The following is a 16,004-nucleotide window of genomic DNA, read 5'->3' as shown; positions in this document are numbered from 1 at the left end:
CCATCGTATTGGCTGTGATACTGGGCACTGACAGCATCGCAGCCAATACGGTACGTCAGTGAGCGGATCTTGTTTCTCGTAAGCAAAATAGGACGCGGCGAATTTAAAGGCTCAACAATTCATGCAAAATCGTATACTGCAGCTTGATTTCTCTCTTTAGTTTTTGTCTTCATTTTTCGCCTTGATATTTTATCTGTCAATTTTTCAATTAGAAATTTCCAAACAGAATTCGTGAATGTAGATTATCTATTTCCCAACTGACTAGATATATTTTACAATGCCTTCCAGTAGTCGAGTAGACAGATGCGCAAATCCGTTTTCTGTACCGGGGGAAAAAGGTCATATCGGCAAAGATTTACGCCGTATATCAAAAGCAATGTTGCGTACATTTCCGAAATTATCGTGTCGTAAAGTATGTTCTGCATGCAGAAAGATTTATTATAAATATCATAAGAAATAAGTGAGATTTCGACATTTCGGTCGGCCATGTTCGGTCCGCCATTTTGAATTTCTTAATTTTGACTTCAGAATCGGAACCAACAACCTCGAAAACTCCTCAGTATACAGTATCATCCGAATGAAGTGTCAATTCTGCATTTTTTTTAAAGATATATACTTCATTTTTTATACTTTTTTCATTCTCTGTGCTGCACCAGTCCGCCATTTTGAATTTTCACAAAAGGCCACACGCCATTAAAAAGTAGACACTCCAACGAAAATTTTAAGCCCTGGTTGGTTGAATTCTGTCAAAAAATTAAATGGGCAGAAGGGGACTCCGACACGCGGAGAATGCCCCATATATATATAACTCTTTTATGTGCTAGTAGTTTTAACATTTTGCATCGTATCATTTGTATTGCAATCTAATAAAAATAATAATCTAAGAAATAATAATTTAATTTTTACTAGAAAAGTGATTTGATATATTTTCAGCCATCCCGTACACACGTGACGAGCATCCAGTTCGAACAGGATGGCGACGTCGTCACGGCGGACAGTGATGGTTTTATCACGGTATACTCGGTGGACGCGGATGGAGCGTATTTTGTACGAATGGAATTCGAAGCTCACAACAAGGGCATTAGTTCCCTCGTCATGTTATCGGAAGGCACACTTCTCTCTGGCGGCGAAAAGGATAGGAAAATAGCCGCTTGGGACTCATTACAGAATTATAAACGTATCACCGACACAAAGGTTGAACATTTTAAAAAACTTTAACTTTAACCGTATGACACACTTTTTAGGCATGCTATGTGGAACTGCCTATCGAGTAATTTTTATTCTCTACTTTGCTTTTATTCATTTCCTCTTTTCCCTGGAAGCGGTTTAAGCAAAAATGATATTTTAATTTTAATTCCGATTAATTATTTAAGTTTTTTGTTTAAAACCTATTATGTCAATGATTTAAAACGAATAATCCGGTGTTATTTTTATTCAAAGGAGTTAATTTTACATTACACAGCTGCCAGAATCGGTAGGTGGAGTCCGCAGTATATATCCGCAACGTCCCGGTCGGAATGACGGAAACATTTATGTGGGAACCACGCGCAACAATATTCTTGAAGGTTCTCTACAAAGAAGATTCAACCAAGTCGTATTCGGCCATGGCAGACAACTGTGGGGTTTGGCAGTTCATCCTGATGACGAGGTCTTCGCCACTGCGGGACACGACAAGAATATCGCTCTCTGGCGAAGGCATAAGCTATTGTGGACCACGCAGGTAAATTTCATGAAAATATTAGTCTCATAATGGAATAAGTCTTCTTCCACCATTTGTCACAAATAATGTGTCACATTACACATACTCGTACTATTAGAGGAAAGGCCCCTATTATGAGATACCGAGTTCATTTTGGATAAATGCTAAAAGTCTATGGGCAGAATTTTAAAAAATAATAGGTTATTTTGAAGGGAATTTAATAAGCTTTAAGATAACTTTGTATAAAGTTTAATTCAAAAATTCCATTTTTTTTTTAATTAAAGAAATGTAAAAAGTGAGCAAATCGCAAACTCAAAAAATTGTACTTCTAATATGAGATGCCCCGAGAAATTGAAAGCAAAACGCAAAATATATCAGTATTGCAATTACAAAACTTTATTTCATGTTTCTAAAATGCAAACAAATACAGCCAGCGTGCGTGAAAAATGAGCATGCGATAGAATATAGGTTATACCCAGAACTCAGGTAGTTGGAATCAAGCAGAAATAGGCACGTTCATTCCGGTTGTCTTTTTTATTATTGTACAATAACATTTATACTTTAGCAACGATTTTTACTATAACATACGAGCATGGGTTATTTCATATTGGAAATACCCTGGGTAGCTCATATTACGATTTCCACGCCTTATTATGATTTTACAATCATCAAATCTAACTTCTGTAATTGAACAATTCAACATACCCCGTATTTTTCTATTAGACCTTACTCTATCACTACATGAAGAATTTATTGCCAAATATTTATTTATTAAATAATAAACAAGTTTTAAAGGCTGATCTCAATAAAACTTAAAGACATCCAAATTCTAAAATCTTTTTTACAATGACTACAGGCATGATCTAATAATGAATTTTCTACTAAATAATTTTCAATTCAAGAGCAATAAATTCATGGTGGAACCAATAGATAACGTTTATTAGTTTAGCAGAAATACCGCTATCTCATATTAGACGTCTATCTCATAATAGGGGGCTTTCCTCTAATAATTCGAAATATATACAAGAACAATTGTCACGGCAACGGAATGATTACAGAAGTTGAACGTGATATTTCGTATTCAAAATAATCACCAAATTTATTATAAATAATATCTTTAATATATACACACACAAAAAGTTGATAAGAATAAAATAAATAATCAAATATCTATTTGATGCACAATTCCATTCTGATTTTTTGGCATGTCCTTTTTTTTAGATCCGATTTCTTGTTTAATTGTGCTACTTTTTATTTATTTTCGGTTTTTTTTATATAAAAGAACAAGAAAGAAGAGTTCGATACCCTTTATATAAGCGTAAGCACATGTCATGAATTTTAGGTGGGTTTCGAGTGTATATGCATAGCCTTTCATCCATTTGGCGTGGCATTAGCGGCCGGATCATCGGAAGGTCATCTTTTGGTACTTGCGGCTGATACCGGTGCAGCCGTGGCGACTCTGAGAGTGTGTGGATCGCCCCTGTCTTGCATCGGATACAATCCTAGTACGACACAAATTTATTTTGAAATATATTGAATGTTATACAAATTAGTAGAAATTTAATTTACAAAAATATAAAAAAATAATATTCTAATCGAACAATTTCTACTTTTGTTTTCGACATCTTTTTAAGCGTTTATAAAATTACTTTAGTTTACTGTCTGAATCATAATTTTTATTTACTTTTTTCTAATACTTTTACGTGTAAAATCGCATGTAGGTAAGGCGAATTATTTCTACGCTATGTGAAAATATATATAGTTTCAATATTTTTTTGTCTGCCTGAGCAGCTGGAGAAATCGTGGCCATGGGTTCTCAAAACGGCAGTGTATATCTTTTTAGAGTATCTAGAGATGGATTTTCATATAAGAAGAGCAACAAGATTCGCGGCACGCAGCCATTAATGCAACTTGATTGGAGTTCTGACAGTCGCTTTCTTCAAACCGTCACTCAAGATTATGATCTCCTGTTCTGTAAGTTTCATCTGTTATACATTCTTGAATATCATACTTTCTTTTGACTGCTGATTCCATCTAATTCTGCTTTATTATTTTTATCAAGCCAATAGAGTTTTCAATTTTTGTTAATTTTTAATAAACTATAAACTATTATCATTATACAACATGAACAAATATTACGTGTATTAATTAATTCAATAGATATAAGAAATTAATAAACATTCCCAATTGATAATGATAGATTAATCAGAATACAAAAATTTTGTGAGAAAGACTCGGACACAATCTACTTTACGTATATTCAAATGCAAACTTTGCTCGTAGGGGATGTCAAGGTGCTATCGTCAGAAAAGAGCCCATTGGTTATGAAAGATGTCAAGTGGTACACCCACAACTGTACTGTTGGTTATATGACTTCTGGTTAGTTCTTTATTGTTACTCATTATAGATTATAAGATACATAATTAGACATATATAGCATTAATAGGGGAATGGGGTTTAAGTGAAATACTCTTGAGAGATGAATGAAAATCTAGAGTTGCTCTTAAAATATATTTAGCAAACAATGATTGAACAAGCAAAATTTTTACACTTATATTTGCAGGGCAATGGAACAACCGTTACTATCCATTGACCACAGTTGTCACTACCTCTAGTAGATCAGCAGCACACGATATGCTGATAAGCGGAGATGCTGAAGGGTATCTTCGACTCTTCAGATACCCATGTACCACCGCCAAAGCTGAATATGTCGAGGAAAAGGTATATAGTTCGTTGGTGGCCTGTGCCAGATTCCTCTACAACGACCAGAACGTCGTCACTGTCGGCGGTACTGACGCTGCCTTGATGCTTTGGGAATTGGTCGACGAATAAATATAGTCACTAGAACACCTTACTTATTGTTCATGTATGTCGTAGCGACAAATACGGGCGCTGGCGCCTTTTAGTAGATTTTAAGCGACGAGAGAGATGAGCTTCTTTGGGAATCTTTTGGTGAATTCAACATATAAAAAATACCCATTAAATAACATAAAAAGTGTAAATACGCGAAGGAAATTATCATAAAACGTTTTTTTCTTCAATTTCAATTAGAAAATCCAATTCGACGCTAGCTTATTTGAGCGTTTTAGAAGATATTGATTATATATTTTTAACACGAGGGTTTATAGTTCCATTATGATACGTTCTATTCAATTCGCACCTGATTCTAAATTTTGTTGCTTCAACATATAAGATATTTTATTTTATACGAACAGAACTTTAAAGATGGATTTAACACTGAAAGACAATAATAAAATTATATCATACAAGTGTAAGAATCTTGTTTTTGTGCTAGATTATTTTCACAGTTCGATAATTCTTGTACAGGATAATTTAAAACTTTACTGATTTAAAAAATTTTCTCATTATTTTTACTGTTAATCTTTTCTGTTATTAATTACTGTTATTAATTTTATTAATCTCAAATTATTTTATTTCGTTACAACCGCGCAATATGTAGATACAATATAAAACATTATAATTGTTGGAAATAATAAAACGACAGGGCTATAATATCTTCATTTTTCACAATATCTGTTAAATCGCCGAAAAAGGGCTATAACTCAAAAACAAGATCATATACACTTAAAAAATTTTAATTACTTTCAATCTTAAATTCATCCCCATGTTACGCTTACATAAAAAAATATAGCATTATATATAAACCAAGTTATTAGTGATTGTGAGATAAGCCAATAAATATTGAGATATCCGTAAGTCGATACAAATAGCTGGGAAGCCTTGCAGGAAACGTTCGACGTCAACAAAATGTAGCAGAATCGAGACCGGAGCACAGACCTTTGTACATAATGCATAAGAAAATAAATCTAAGTCTTTTATTTCATGAAAAGGAAGGAAATGAAGGACTTTGATTGCGTTTTTATGCGTTATGCAAGACTGTGCTCTTAGTTAGCGTATAGGAGTATTCACTATATAAATATATGTATATATACATATATATGTGTGTATATGTATACATATATGAAACTTGAATTGTATATATATATATGTATATATATATATATATAACGTTCAAGCTTTATAATGAAATTAAATTATTTAAGCTATCGCGCTTTAATGGGAAGGAGAAAATGCACTCGCTCCTTTTATTCTTTTTAGCTGCACTATACTCAAAGTGAGATATATGTGTATAGTAAGTATAATCAGATGGAATCGCGATTAAATGTTTTGGCCGATATAAAGAGCATTGGATAGATCTGATGAATAATGAATAGCGCACTGTAAAATACCAAATATTAATTTCTTTCTTCATTCAAATGTCAGTCAATGAAATAATGGAATTATCATTTAAATGAATTAAAAAATTAATTTTTTTAAAGAAAATTTGAACGATTGTATAGAACAAGCATTGTCAAGTTCAAATGATATGGTCTTAATTGGATCCTATGTTTTAATACATTCGATTACACATACACACACATACACACACATACACACACACACACACACACACACACACACACACACACACAATTAAGATTTTAAACATACAACACGCGAATAATAAATGCGTGATAATATATGCACACCCAATCTGGAGCCTCGGTGTTTATCCTCTTCCATTTCTTCTTCGTCTCCGTTTCATGAGACGATCAAGAGGCGGCAGAGCTTTACTTGCAGATAAAAGCTTGGAAAAATCTGATGTAGGATAATGAATAGGCATTTACCACTGCCAGAAGATTCGGATTCTTGGATATTGAATGAAAAGAAACAACGAAGCGGGTGTGAGAAGTTGAGGAATGCAATTGGAAAGATATTATACGCACTGTTAATCATTATAGTTTACAAGAGCGTATAAATGTATAAGGGTTTCGAGAGAAGAGCTTTGTTGCAGGTCAACACTCCTCTCTTATGAGCCAGTTATCCTTGTTCACATACTTTTAGAGGGAAATGAGGGGGAAAAAAGAGAGAACATGTTTTCCGTATTCACATACGCAGTAGTTTGTAAGAAGCGATTAGGATCGTCACTGCCAAGACGTCGCAAGTTCAAAAGATTCTAACGAATAACGATCAAACTTTGTTTGCGTCATATAAAATCTCTGTCACGTTTATCCTTATTTATACGTATTCAAGATCAAGATTCAAAGTTCATCCGGGTAGATCCTAACAATAAATCTTAAGTCAGGAGAGGACAAGCATAGCCGCATAATGCGTAGGCAAACAGAAATTCATGTCTGATATAAGATATTATAAGAATGCTCGATATAAAGTCGATATCGCTGTATTCTTTATACTAGATGCATGATTTCTTTTATGCACATTTATTATGCCGTTATGCGAATTTGTTTGGATAGGATTTAAGGATCTCGATGAAAATAAAAGATCAATTCCGAATTGACTTTGGAGACTTTGTATGTACAGTAATCGTCATTAATACTTCTCATGGATTTGACATTTTTGGATCGGATGTTTTTTTAGATATTCGCTTGTCACGACTATCGATTAAAAAACATTTTATATTCTTAGCAAAATTCAATATTTCTAATCCATTATTTATTTTTTATCTTATATTTACTTTTTCATACGCAAACATCTACCGAACACTTAAAACTGTCCAAGTATCGGATACGATACACTGACCATTAATGAGCTATAACGCCTGAATATTTACGCGTGATTTTTAAATCTGATTCAAAAATTTCTTACTCCCCAAAGTAGAAGGTATTAATGAAATTTTATATGTACAACATTGTATCATGGTAAATGTGACTTGGACCAAACTCCAATCAACTTATGCAGCAACACGTAAGTAATATCCGTAATATTTTGTCAATAAGGATAAATTATCAATTTTTTATCCTTTAGAAAAAAAATTAGATTACGGAACAATGTAACACAATTAGAAATTTTGCGATTATGTTAATCGCCGATTGAGTTAATTGGAGTTTATTCGTCGGTCGGACAAATCAGCAAAATTATATGATTCCCCCAGGATTCCCCATGGCGCTATACCATTTTGATTTATTCGTATTTTTTACTTTATCGAGCAAGTAATTAGAGTTTAGTTAAATTCGCCTTAAAAGCGCATAGTTATGGATATAAGGCTACCAACATGTAAAAAAACAGATTCTTTGCGTTTGCGCGAATATATGTACACTCACGGACAAAGTCACTGAAACACTGTTTTTTTTTTTTATAAGTTTCGGAATACATTCGATATATAATAGAAAAAATTATTTTCTGGGAATAATTAGAAAATTCCGTAATATCCTGATCTAAAAATATATATGACACTAAAAATCTATATATGTATGTTATAAATTTTTAGTGCACATATTCTATCAGGATATTTCGCAATACATCTTCAAAAATTAATCGGAGTACTATTATTAAATATCGGATGTTCGCTAGCGACAGTATGTCCGGTATAAATAAATGTATAATAGAGAGCAAAAATGCTGATATAGCATGATTGAATTGCACTTGCACTGAATTTCTCCCTTTTAGCGATCGATTGACCGACTAATCGCTAGAAGATGCTAGCACAAGGAGCTAGGAAATGTAGAGTGGGAGAAACTTAATATGGATATCATTCAGTTTCACTGCTTTTGAACTGGACGTTTTTGCTCTCGATTGTACAAATATAAGCTCAGGGCGTTGCTCGCACAAGTGCAACTGCAAAAAACCGATAATTTGAACAAAAATCGATGATATATTATCCCTCCCTTTCTATTTAGATCGTGCTGATGTTACGTGAAACATTGTTAGCGATAGCTGAAATATTCCAAAGTATATATATTTCTTTATCCGAGATTCATCCAAAAAATGTTTTTGGGCCTCTTGTGGCAGATATCGATACAATATAACAAGATTAGTAAGCACTCACTTTTTATGTTGTATATGTACATATATGCGCGTACATATAGATAAAATTGTGCGCGCATGTATTAATATTGTAACTTAATGAATAATAATAATAATAATAAAAATAATAATGACAACAATGAAACACAATATGATATAAAATAAAATAATAATTTGGATAATCAACTATAATACTATATACATGCTAATCGATAAAACAACGAATGTTTGACGAATCTATTACAATTTAGTATAAGGACTATTACATATAAAATGATATAAGCTGCATAAACATAAGGCCGCTGAACCAACGAACATCTTATGTAAATCAATATGGTGTTTTTATGCCGGATGCTCATTGATTTAGCAGCTTATGCTATGGTTATGCATGAGCTTATGTCATTTTGTGATGACCCTATAACTGTGTGAGTCTTGCATATACATGCGGCAAGAAGCGACACGCTATATAATAGGTCACCTTATACTGTTATCGACTTTTTATAATTTTATTTTTATTTATTACGGTCAAAAATTTCATTCACAATCGTTTCATTTTTTAAACTCGCTCATATCTCTCTCTCTCTCTCTCTCTCTCTCTCTCTCTCTCTCCCTCTCTCTGTTTTTGAGAGTTTCAAGTTTATAAATATATGTAATAGATATACGAAATATAATAAATCTGTTCATTTTAGTTAAATTTTTACACTTTTTGTATATTCAAAGCAAAACATATCTATTGGGTCGGTCGAAAAATTCGTTTTTTTCCATATGATTTTCATGCAAATAAAACGTAAATAAAGAAAAAAACAAACGAAGCTTTTGATCTCAGTCTAACGTATAATATTTAAATTTATGTATATATATGAAATATATATATACATATATATATATATACACATAATTATATATATATATATTTATATATATATATATAAACACATGTGTGTATGTTGACACTTATAATGTTTGTTCATTTTTTCTCCTATGCAAGTAGAAAAAAAGTAAAAAAGCGAACGAACCCTTGATCAACCTAATATATATTTTTAATTTAATAAATTTTTAACTCTTAATATTTTCAATATAACTATTTATAAATATATGTTTATTAACATAATACATTCGTTCGTTATTTTCCTGTACACACAATTCTAATATTAACAAATAAAAAAAATAGAAAAATTAAACCGATCTCAATCATCTAAATCAAATTAATATATTACACGTTATTGCAAATTCAGGCTATATTTAATATTTAATACAATAATCACTAAAATATTAACTCTAATAATATTGGATTATGCATTGGAAATCCAAAAGAAACAATCTCGTGAAATATTTTTATCTTTCTTAACATAATATGAAGAAAAAACATTGACGTATTCTTTACATAATTTTCTTTTACAGTTTTTCTGTACAATGATAATAATATGCAAGAGTGTGTAATTTAATGTATTATTAAAATTTGACGATAACATTCAATGCAATGTTATAATCTTGGACATTTTTTCAACAAATATAATATCAATGCATATGAGAAATATTATGAGCACAAAATTATTTACACGCTTCGGCCGTAGCGAAAACGATAAAGAATGAATAGAGGGTAAGTAGATAAATTGATACTAATACTGTTGAAATGATTAAATTCTCGTGGAAGATTTGAATAAAATTTGAATTTGAGAAACGAAATAAACAGAATCTAAATTTGCTTTAGTTCAGCTAGGAATCTTCAATTCAGTGCACGTGATAATTACGGTCCAAATCATAGCTCCTAATACCTAATAAAAAAATTTGTGTGCATATATGTAGAAATATCTATCTAAAATTGAAAATATATTTTGGTATTAAATATTAAATATCAAACTGAATTTCTTATTAAATTAATCAAAAAGATTTTTGATATATATACTATACAAATCTTATATATATATATATAAAATCTTATTAATGAATAAAACAAAACGAAACGAAAAAGAAATTAATGTTTTTGTTTAACTTAATTTATAAATCAGATAAATAAGGAAAGGGTCGAGGTCGATATCGCTAATATTTATATTTTGGAAGAGGAGGGAGGAAATAAAGAGAGGAGGCAGAAAGAGAGAGAAAGAATTAAAAAGAAGAGTACTAATAAAAATAAAGAAACAGATTTGATATCATAAGAATCAAATGAAATATAGTCTAAGCTAATCTAGTTTAACTCTAGTATTACACAAATTTACAATCTCTTCTATAATCTATAGATTTAACTGACACATCGCTCCCATCTCTATATATAAGTTTCCACTTCACATAATTTTGCTAAAATCCGGTGTAATTCCGGCGATAAAGATTAGCTTTAAATACTGCAAGCGCTAAAAACGATCCTTATTCCTATTGTCTATACGGATGAAATTTTCATACTGAAGACGCGCGGCTGTGTCCCTTAACAAGTTAATTGAATTTCTTTACATATAGCCATAAAAGATAACAAAAAGAAAGAAAAAAAAAGGAAAAAAAATATTTAATATGAAGAAATTGAAGCTATTGAACATAATACATGCTAAATATTCAACCGTTATTCTTTATTTTCTTTTAATATTTATTGGTCATATATATATATTTCTTATATCGGTATTTTTTATCTTTGCGAATAAGTAATAAGCTGACAAAAAATTTATAGAAATATTGGAAAAATGAAAATTGACCTAAAGCGCGCAAGCACATGAAATTGATTTGCAACTACATTTTGGAAAAATGTTTGATTTTTCAGAAGAAAAAAAGGAACATGTATAATTTCAGGTTTACTTCAATTTCCCGTGCTGTATATGTGCGAAAATATCCTTTTTTTTATTTATTAATACTTTATTTTTTCTGTTATTTCTTTTTCTTTTGTTCTTCCTTCTTTTCAGTTATTTTCATCTTTCCCTATCATCTCTTTTTCTTAATTTAATAATGTCTTAATTTTCTTATATTTCTCTTTTCTTTTTCTTTCCTTCTTTTCTGTCCTTTTGCAATCATTTATGAATTTTCTTCTTTCTCTTCTTTTATCCTTGGCATGTCCGAAGGCTGACTATCCGAAGGTTGACTATCGCTATTACGGCTCGGAGTATCATAGTTCGGAGTCGCACTAGGTGCATAAACATTCGCCAATTGTTCATATTGATTCAAATCTCCACTGTGTTGACTAATCTCTGACATATTGCCCGTATTATTATTTTCTTTCGGAAATAATTCCTGCTCGTATTTCATTCTTTCCATGTCGCGGATCTCTTCTTGATCTCTTCTCGTCATTCTCTCTTGGCGACTCGGCAATGTATCGCTCGTAATGTTATCGTTGACACGTTCAGTAATAGTGGGAGAGGGACCGCCAGCTTTGGTGAAGAGATGTATAGGTCGTTGGAATCCTTTGGAAGGATGAGGCGGTATAGAGACGACTTCGCATTGGCAAAAGCCAATAGTAGATAGAAGATACTGTGTGAAATTATGCGGCCTGAATTCAATATTGTGATAATTTTTATAAATTCGTTCCTGAAATAAAATGTGATAGAGATTAGATATCGATTCAAAAATTTAAAAAGCAACATATGTATACATTTTTTTTAGTAATAGTGTACTGTTTGTATGTACTGTACTATTGAAAGCTTTTATCTTAAAAATATTATGACAACCGCACGAAGCATTACTCACCGTGAGATTCTTTTTCTTGGTGTAACTAGCCCAACCCTGAGGTTCCAGTACGAGGACTCCACCAGGACGTAATTGTGCGTGCATACGCTTGAAAGCTTGTTTTAATCCAGCATCACCAAAATTTAAGTGAATCCATTTGGTGATAGACAAGCATAAGATTGTATCGAATTGCGTCTGTTCCGCGCACAAAAGTGAATCGTTTTCAAGCACATAATTACCCTAAAATCAAGCATATTTGATAAAATTTAGATCGTGATATAGTTGTAACAAAAATATTCGTAATAATAATATACACATATAATTAAATACATTACCTGCACAAAAATGACATTATATGGGAATCCTTTATGCTTATTTTTCGTAAATCCTGGAATATCTACAGGCCCATAACTAATTGGCATTGACATAGGGAAAAAGCTAGCATCTGAAGAGTCCCTCTTGTCATTATCTTCGTTGCTCGCAGGACTTTGTACGCAATTAACATAGTGTTTCACATTTTTCCGAGCAATATTTATCAAAGTTCTATCAATATCAATCCCTGTAACACTCTTGGCACCAAAATCCCTAGCAACTGATAGAGTAACATGGCCAATATTGCATCCAATATCCAAAATGTCCTTTTGTAAAAACAGTTCCTTGCGCTGTGCAAACATTTTTAATCTAGGATCTACTTCATGATGAGGATTTCTGTATCCATAATATCTATTGTAGTTTCCATATTGGTATCTAGCATCTTTAAGCCTAAAATTAGGCATAGCATGCTGCTGCTTCTTTTTTTTATCCTGGCTGGGCCTATGTTGGGGTCTGGGTTTCCACGCACCAGGCTGTGGAATCACTGGGCTCACTATTTTATCCTTTGCGTCAATTTTTCTTAACCTTTTATCCTTTATTTCTTCTAAACCTTTCAATCGTAATCTATTTTTATCTTTCTGTGGACTTTCTGTCTTATTGTCTTTTAAACAATTTTCATTTTGTGTACTTGGAGCTTCTTCTAAGCTAATTTTGTCACCAGAAAGTCTTTCCGTTGAAGATTTATCTGTTGCGTTGTTTCCTTCAGTTTCCTTCAATTTGTTTGTTTCGTTAGGATCCACCTTTTTGTATATTCAGAAAATAAATAATATAAATATTTTACATATACATATATATATATATATTTGCACGTGCGTAATTACATTTAAACATTTTAAAAATTAAAATAATATAAATTGCAATTCAAAGTTACCAGTTATAAATTACTATCTCTTTATAAATAAATATATAAATATGAAAAATCTATTTATAAGTATTACATCTATTTATAAGTAAATATAAATGTCTCATAACTTACCATTTTTCCTTCGTCTTTTCCAGATCCCGAATAAGCTCTCTTCCTCTTTCTATTTCTTCGTTTCGAATTTCTTTTAGTCGGCGAAATAAGCTGCTTTTCGTACTCTTCATTATCGTTACAGTTTGTCAAATTCAAAGGATCACAAATATTTGGAGGGATAATCACTTCAATAATCTCTTTTTTATGTTTTGGAGTAGGAAGAGGACTCGATTTTGGAGTCACTGCATTCATAGCACGATTTATTTCTTCATCTTGCATACTATTTAGATTTAAGGGATCACAAATGTTGCCTCCAAGCAAAAATTTTGTGGGAGGGATGATGACGCCTTCCTTCTTTCTACGTTTGTAGGGAGGAAAAGACTTTCCATTGCTACAGAAGCTGCTTTGAGGTCGCTTTCTATGCAGCTGCTTGAAATAGCGATTGTCATCATGCTTATTGTGTTTTTTGTGTGAGACATTGAAAACCTTTCTAGATTTTTCGTTTTCTTTCTTGTTGTTTTGACTCACTTTTGGGGGACGATCCATTTGTACAGAGGACATTTTGCTGAACCTGAAAAATTATAAAAATAAAAACAATGTGACTTAATGTAAACATACTAATATAAAAAAACAATAAAAACAAGGATTCGCGAGTGATAATATATAAGATGTTAATTTCTTTATATACATATATGGAAAAAATAAGAAGCAACACGTATTGAAAAATAAGGAGCATAGATACACTGATTAATCGAAAAGAAATAAAAAGAAAAAGAAATTATATAAAGACAACAACAGAAAAACTATCTGAAACACTAATTTAAATTAATTTAATTTGTATGACATAATCTTATGCAATATTGCGATAATTTTGAATATAAATACATAATGAGAATCTTATAAAATGTAGTGTAATATGATAGAAGCACAATATATTATAGAAAAGAGAACAGAATAATTGTTGTCATTTCTTAATTAATATAGAAATGTTATGTTATATTTTAAAACTATAAAAAAATTAATAAACAAATTTAAATACATAACTAAAATTGTTTTGAATAAATACTTTAAATAATAAGAGACATAAATTTAATAACTAATTATTAAATATTTCTAATGTGAAATTATAAAATTAATTTTTTATAACAAAAAGTTTTCGTATACAATATATATACATATATATATATTCCATTTAATTTTATTTTTAAAGAAAATGCGATTAAAATAGTCTAAATGGAAAAAACATACAAAATACTGCTGATAAAGAAAGGAAATGCACATTTTTTTTACTAACACTTTCTACACTAATTCAATCTGTCAGCAAGTGCAGTTAAAAAAAAATCTGTTTATCTCATGCTTTCTACGACTAGGATTAACTAAATGTTCTGCATTTATTCGTTTATTTACACTAAATGTTCTCCAGAAACTTTCCTGCCTGAGAAGGAAGATGGAAAAAAGATAAGGTGGAAAAAAAAAAGATAGCTAAAATAATTATTATAATAGTATTTTCCGTAGATTTTACCCGCCGCCGCCGCCGCCGCCGGTAGTATTCGGCATATTCGGTAAAAAGAGATCTATTGTCCGCGTGGTGGCGCGCATGTGGCCGGTGGCGCAGCGTGGTGCGCTAGAGCGCTACTGCTGCCACCGCCGGCCGCGCCGGTGCTGCCACCAGCCGCCATCGCCGTCGCCGTCGCCGCTGTCGTCGCTACCGACAGCACTTCGTCAATTCGCCATATTCGATTTTACGGAATGAATCTTCTTTTCGTCAAAATTCACGCCGCCGATCACGAACATGTATGCTTACCTCGATAAACCAACACTCTCACTCACTTCTCTCTTCCAATCGCTCGTACGACTATCTTGATGATAATCCTCTTGGTGCGTCTCGTTGGGAACTGCGACGTCCATGTGACACCTACCCATCTACAATGGCGAATAACTGCTTCTCAAATGCGAGCGGCGACCGAAAGCTCGCGCCGCACCGCGACGCCATTTTCCATTAGGATCCACCGACAGGGTCGTATTAACGAATCACGAGAGACCCTTAAGGAATTGACGGAATTGACGAAACTTACAGAAATATATTTTGTTTTCAATTTATTACATTTTCAAATTATTTTATAACTTTAAAATTTCAGGAAAAACAATTTATCTTTTCGAAACAAACTATGCAGGATACAATTATATAACATTGTCCAAGCTATATAAAAATAATGACTGTAATTTGAGAAACAACAGATTATTATATTATTATACTAATGTCTGTTCTACAATATGGTCGCAAGTCGTAAGCCGTTCGTAAGAAATTAGCCAATTAGCCCGGATCTACAATAGATTTTTAAGCCTTAAGCCATAAGGAATAGACGAATCACAATCGATTATTCTTCTCGCATTCGGCTGTAATTGGTCAGTTTCGTACGGCTTAAGACTTAAAACACCTATTGTAGGTCCGGACTTACAGTCGAATACGGAAAGAATAATCGACTATGATTGATTAATTTCTTACGGCTT

General features: G+C 32.0%; 2 protein-coding genes across 3 annotated transcripts in view; one reads left to right on the top strand and one right to left on the bottom strand.

Moving 5' to 3' along the window:
• DCX-EMAP (Doublecortin-domain-containing echinoderm-microtubule-associated protein) overlaps positions 1-4,669 on the top strand; it is a 22,921-nt gene extending 18,252 nt beyond the window's left edge. For both annotated transcript variants that reach the window (XM_018520826.1, XM_018520825.1), the window contains exons 11-16: positions 934-1,194; positions 1,463-1,720; positions 3,042-3,204; positions 3,491-3,673; positions 3,983-4,078; positions 4,263-4,669. In XM_018520826.1, the coding sequence (XP_018376328.1) occupies positions 934-1,194; positions 1,463-1,720; positions 3,042-3,204; positions 3,491-3,673; positions 3,983-4,078; positions 4,263-4,531 (1,230 nt within the window). In that variant the 3' untranslated portion in view covers positions 4,532-4,669. The remainder of the gene's footprint in view (positions 1-933; positions 1,195-1,462; positions 1,721-3,041; positions 3,205-3,490; positions 3,674-3,982; positions 4,079-4,262) is intronic.
• Positions 4,670-11,396: 6,727 nt separating this feature from the next.
• Positions 11,397-15,472, bottom strand: LOC108769703 (probable RNA methyltransferase bin3). The gene is made up of 5 exons (XM_018520823.1): positions 15,298-15,472; positions 13,515-14,064; positions 12,502-13,278; positions 12,188-12,406; positions 11,397-12,028 (listed from the first exon to the last, which is right to left on the bottom strand). The coding sequence occupies exons 1-5, from the start codon at positions 15,414-15,416 to the stop codon at positions 11,519-11,521; spliced, it is 2,175 nt and encodes a 724-aa protein (XP_018376325.1). The 5' UTR covers positions 15,417-15,472; the 3' UTR covers positions 11,397-11,518.
• Positions 15,473-16,004: the final 532 nt, after the last annotated feature.

Source organism: Trachymyrmex cornetzi, unplaced genomic scaffold, assembly GCF_001594075.2.
Source record: "Trachymyrmex cornetzi isolate Tcor2-1 unplaced genomic scaffold, Tcor1.1 scaffold93, whole genome shotgun sequence".
In the NCBI taxonomy this organism is placed as follows: domain Eukaryota; kingdom Metazoa; phylum Arthropoda; class Insecta; order Hymenoptera; family Formicidae; genus Trachymyrmex; species Trachymyrmex cornetzi.
This window is presented reverse-complemented; position numbering and strand designations above follow the sequence as displayed.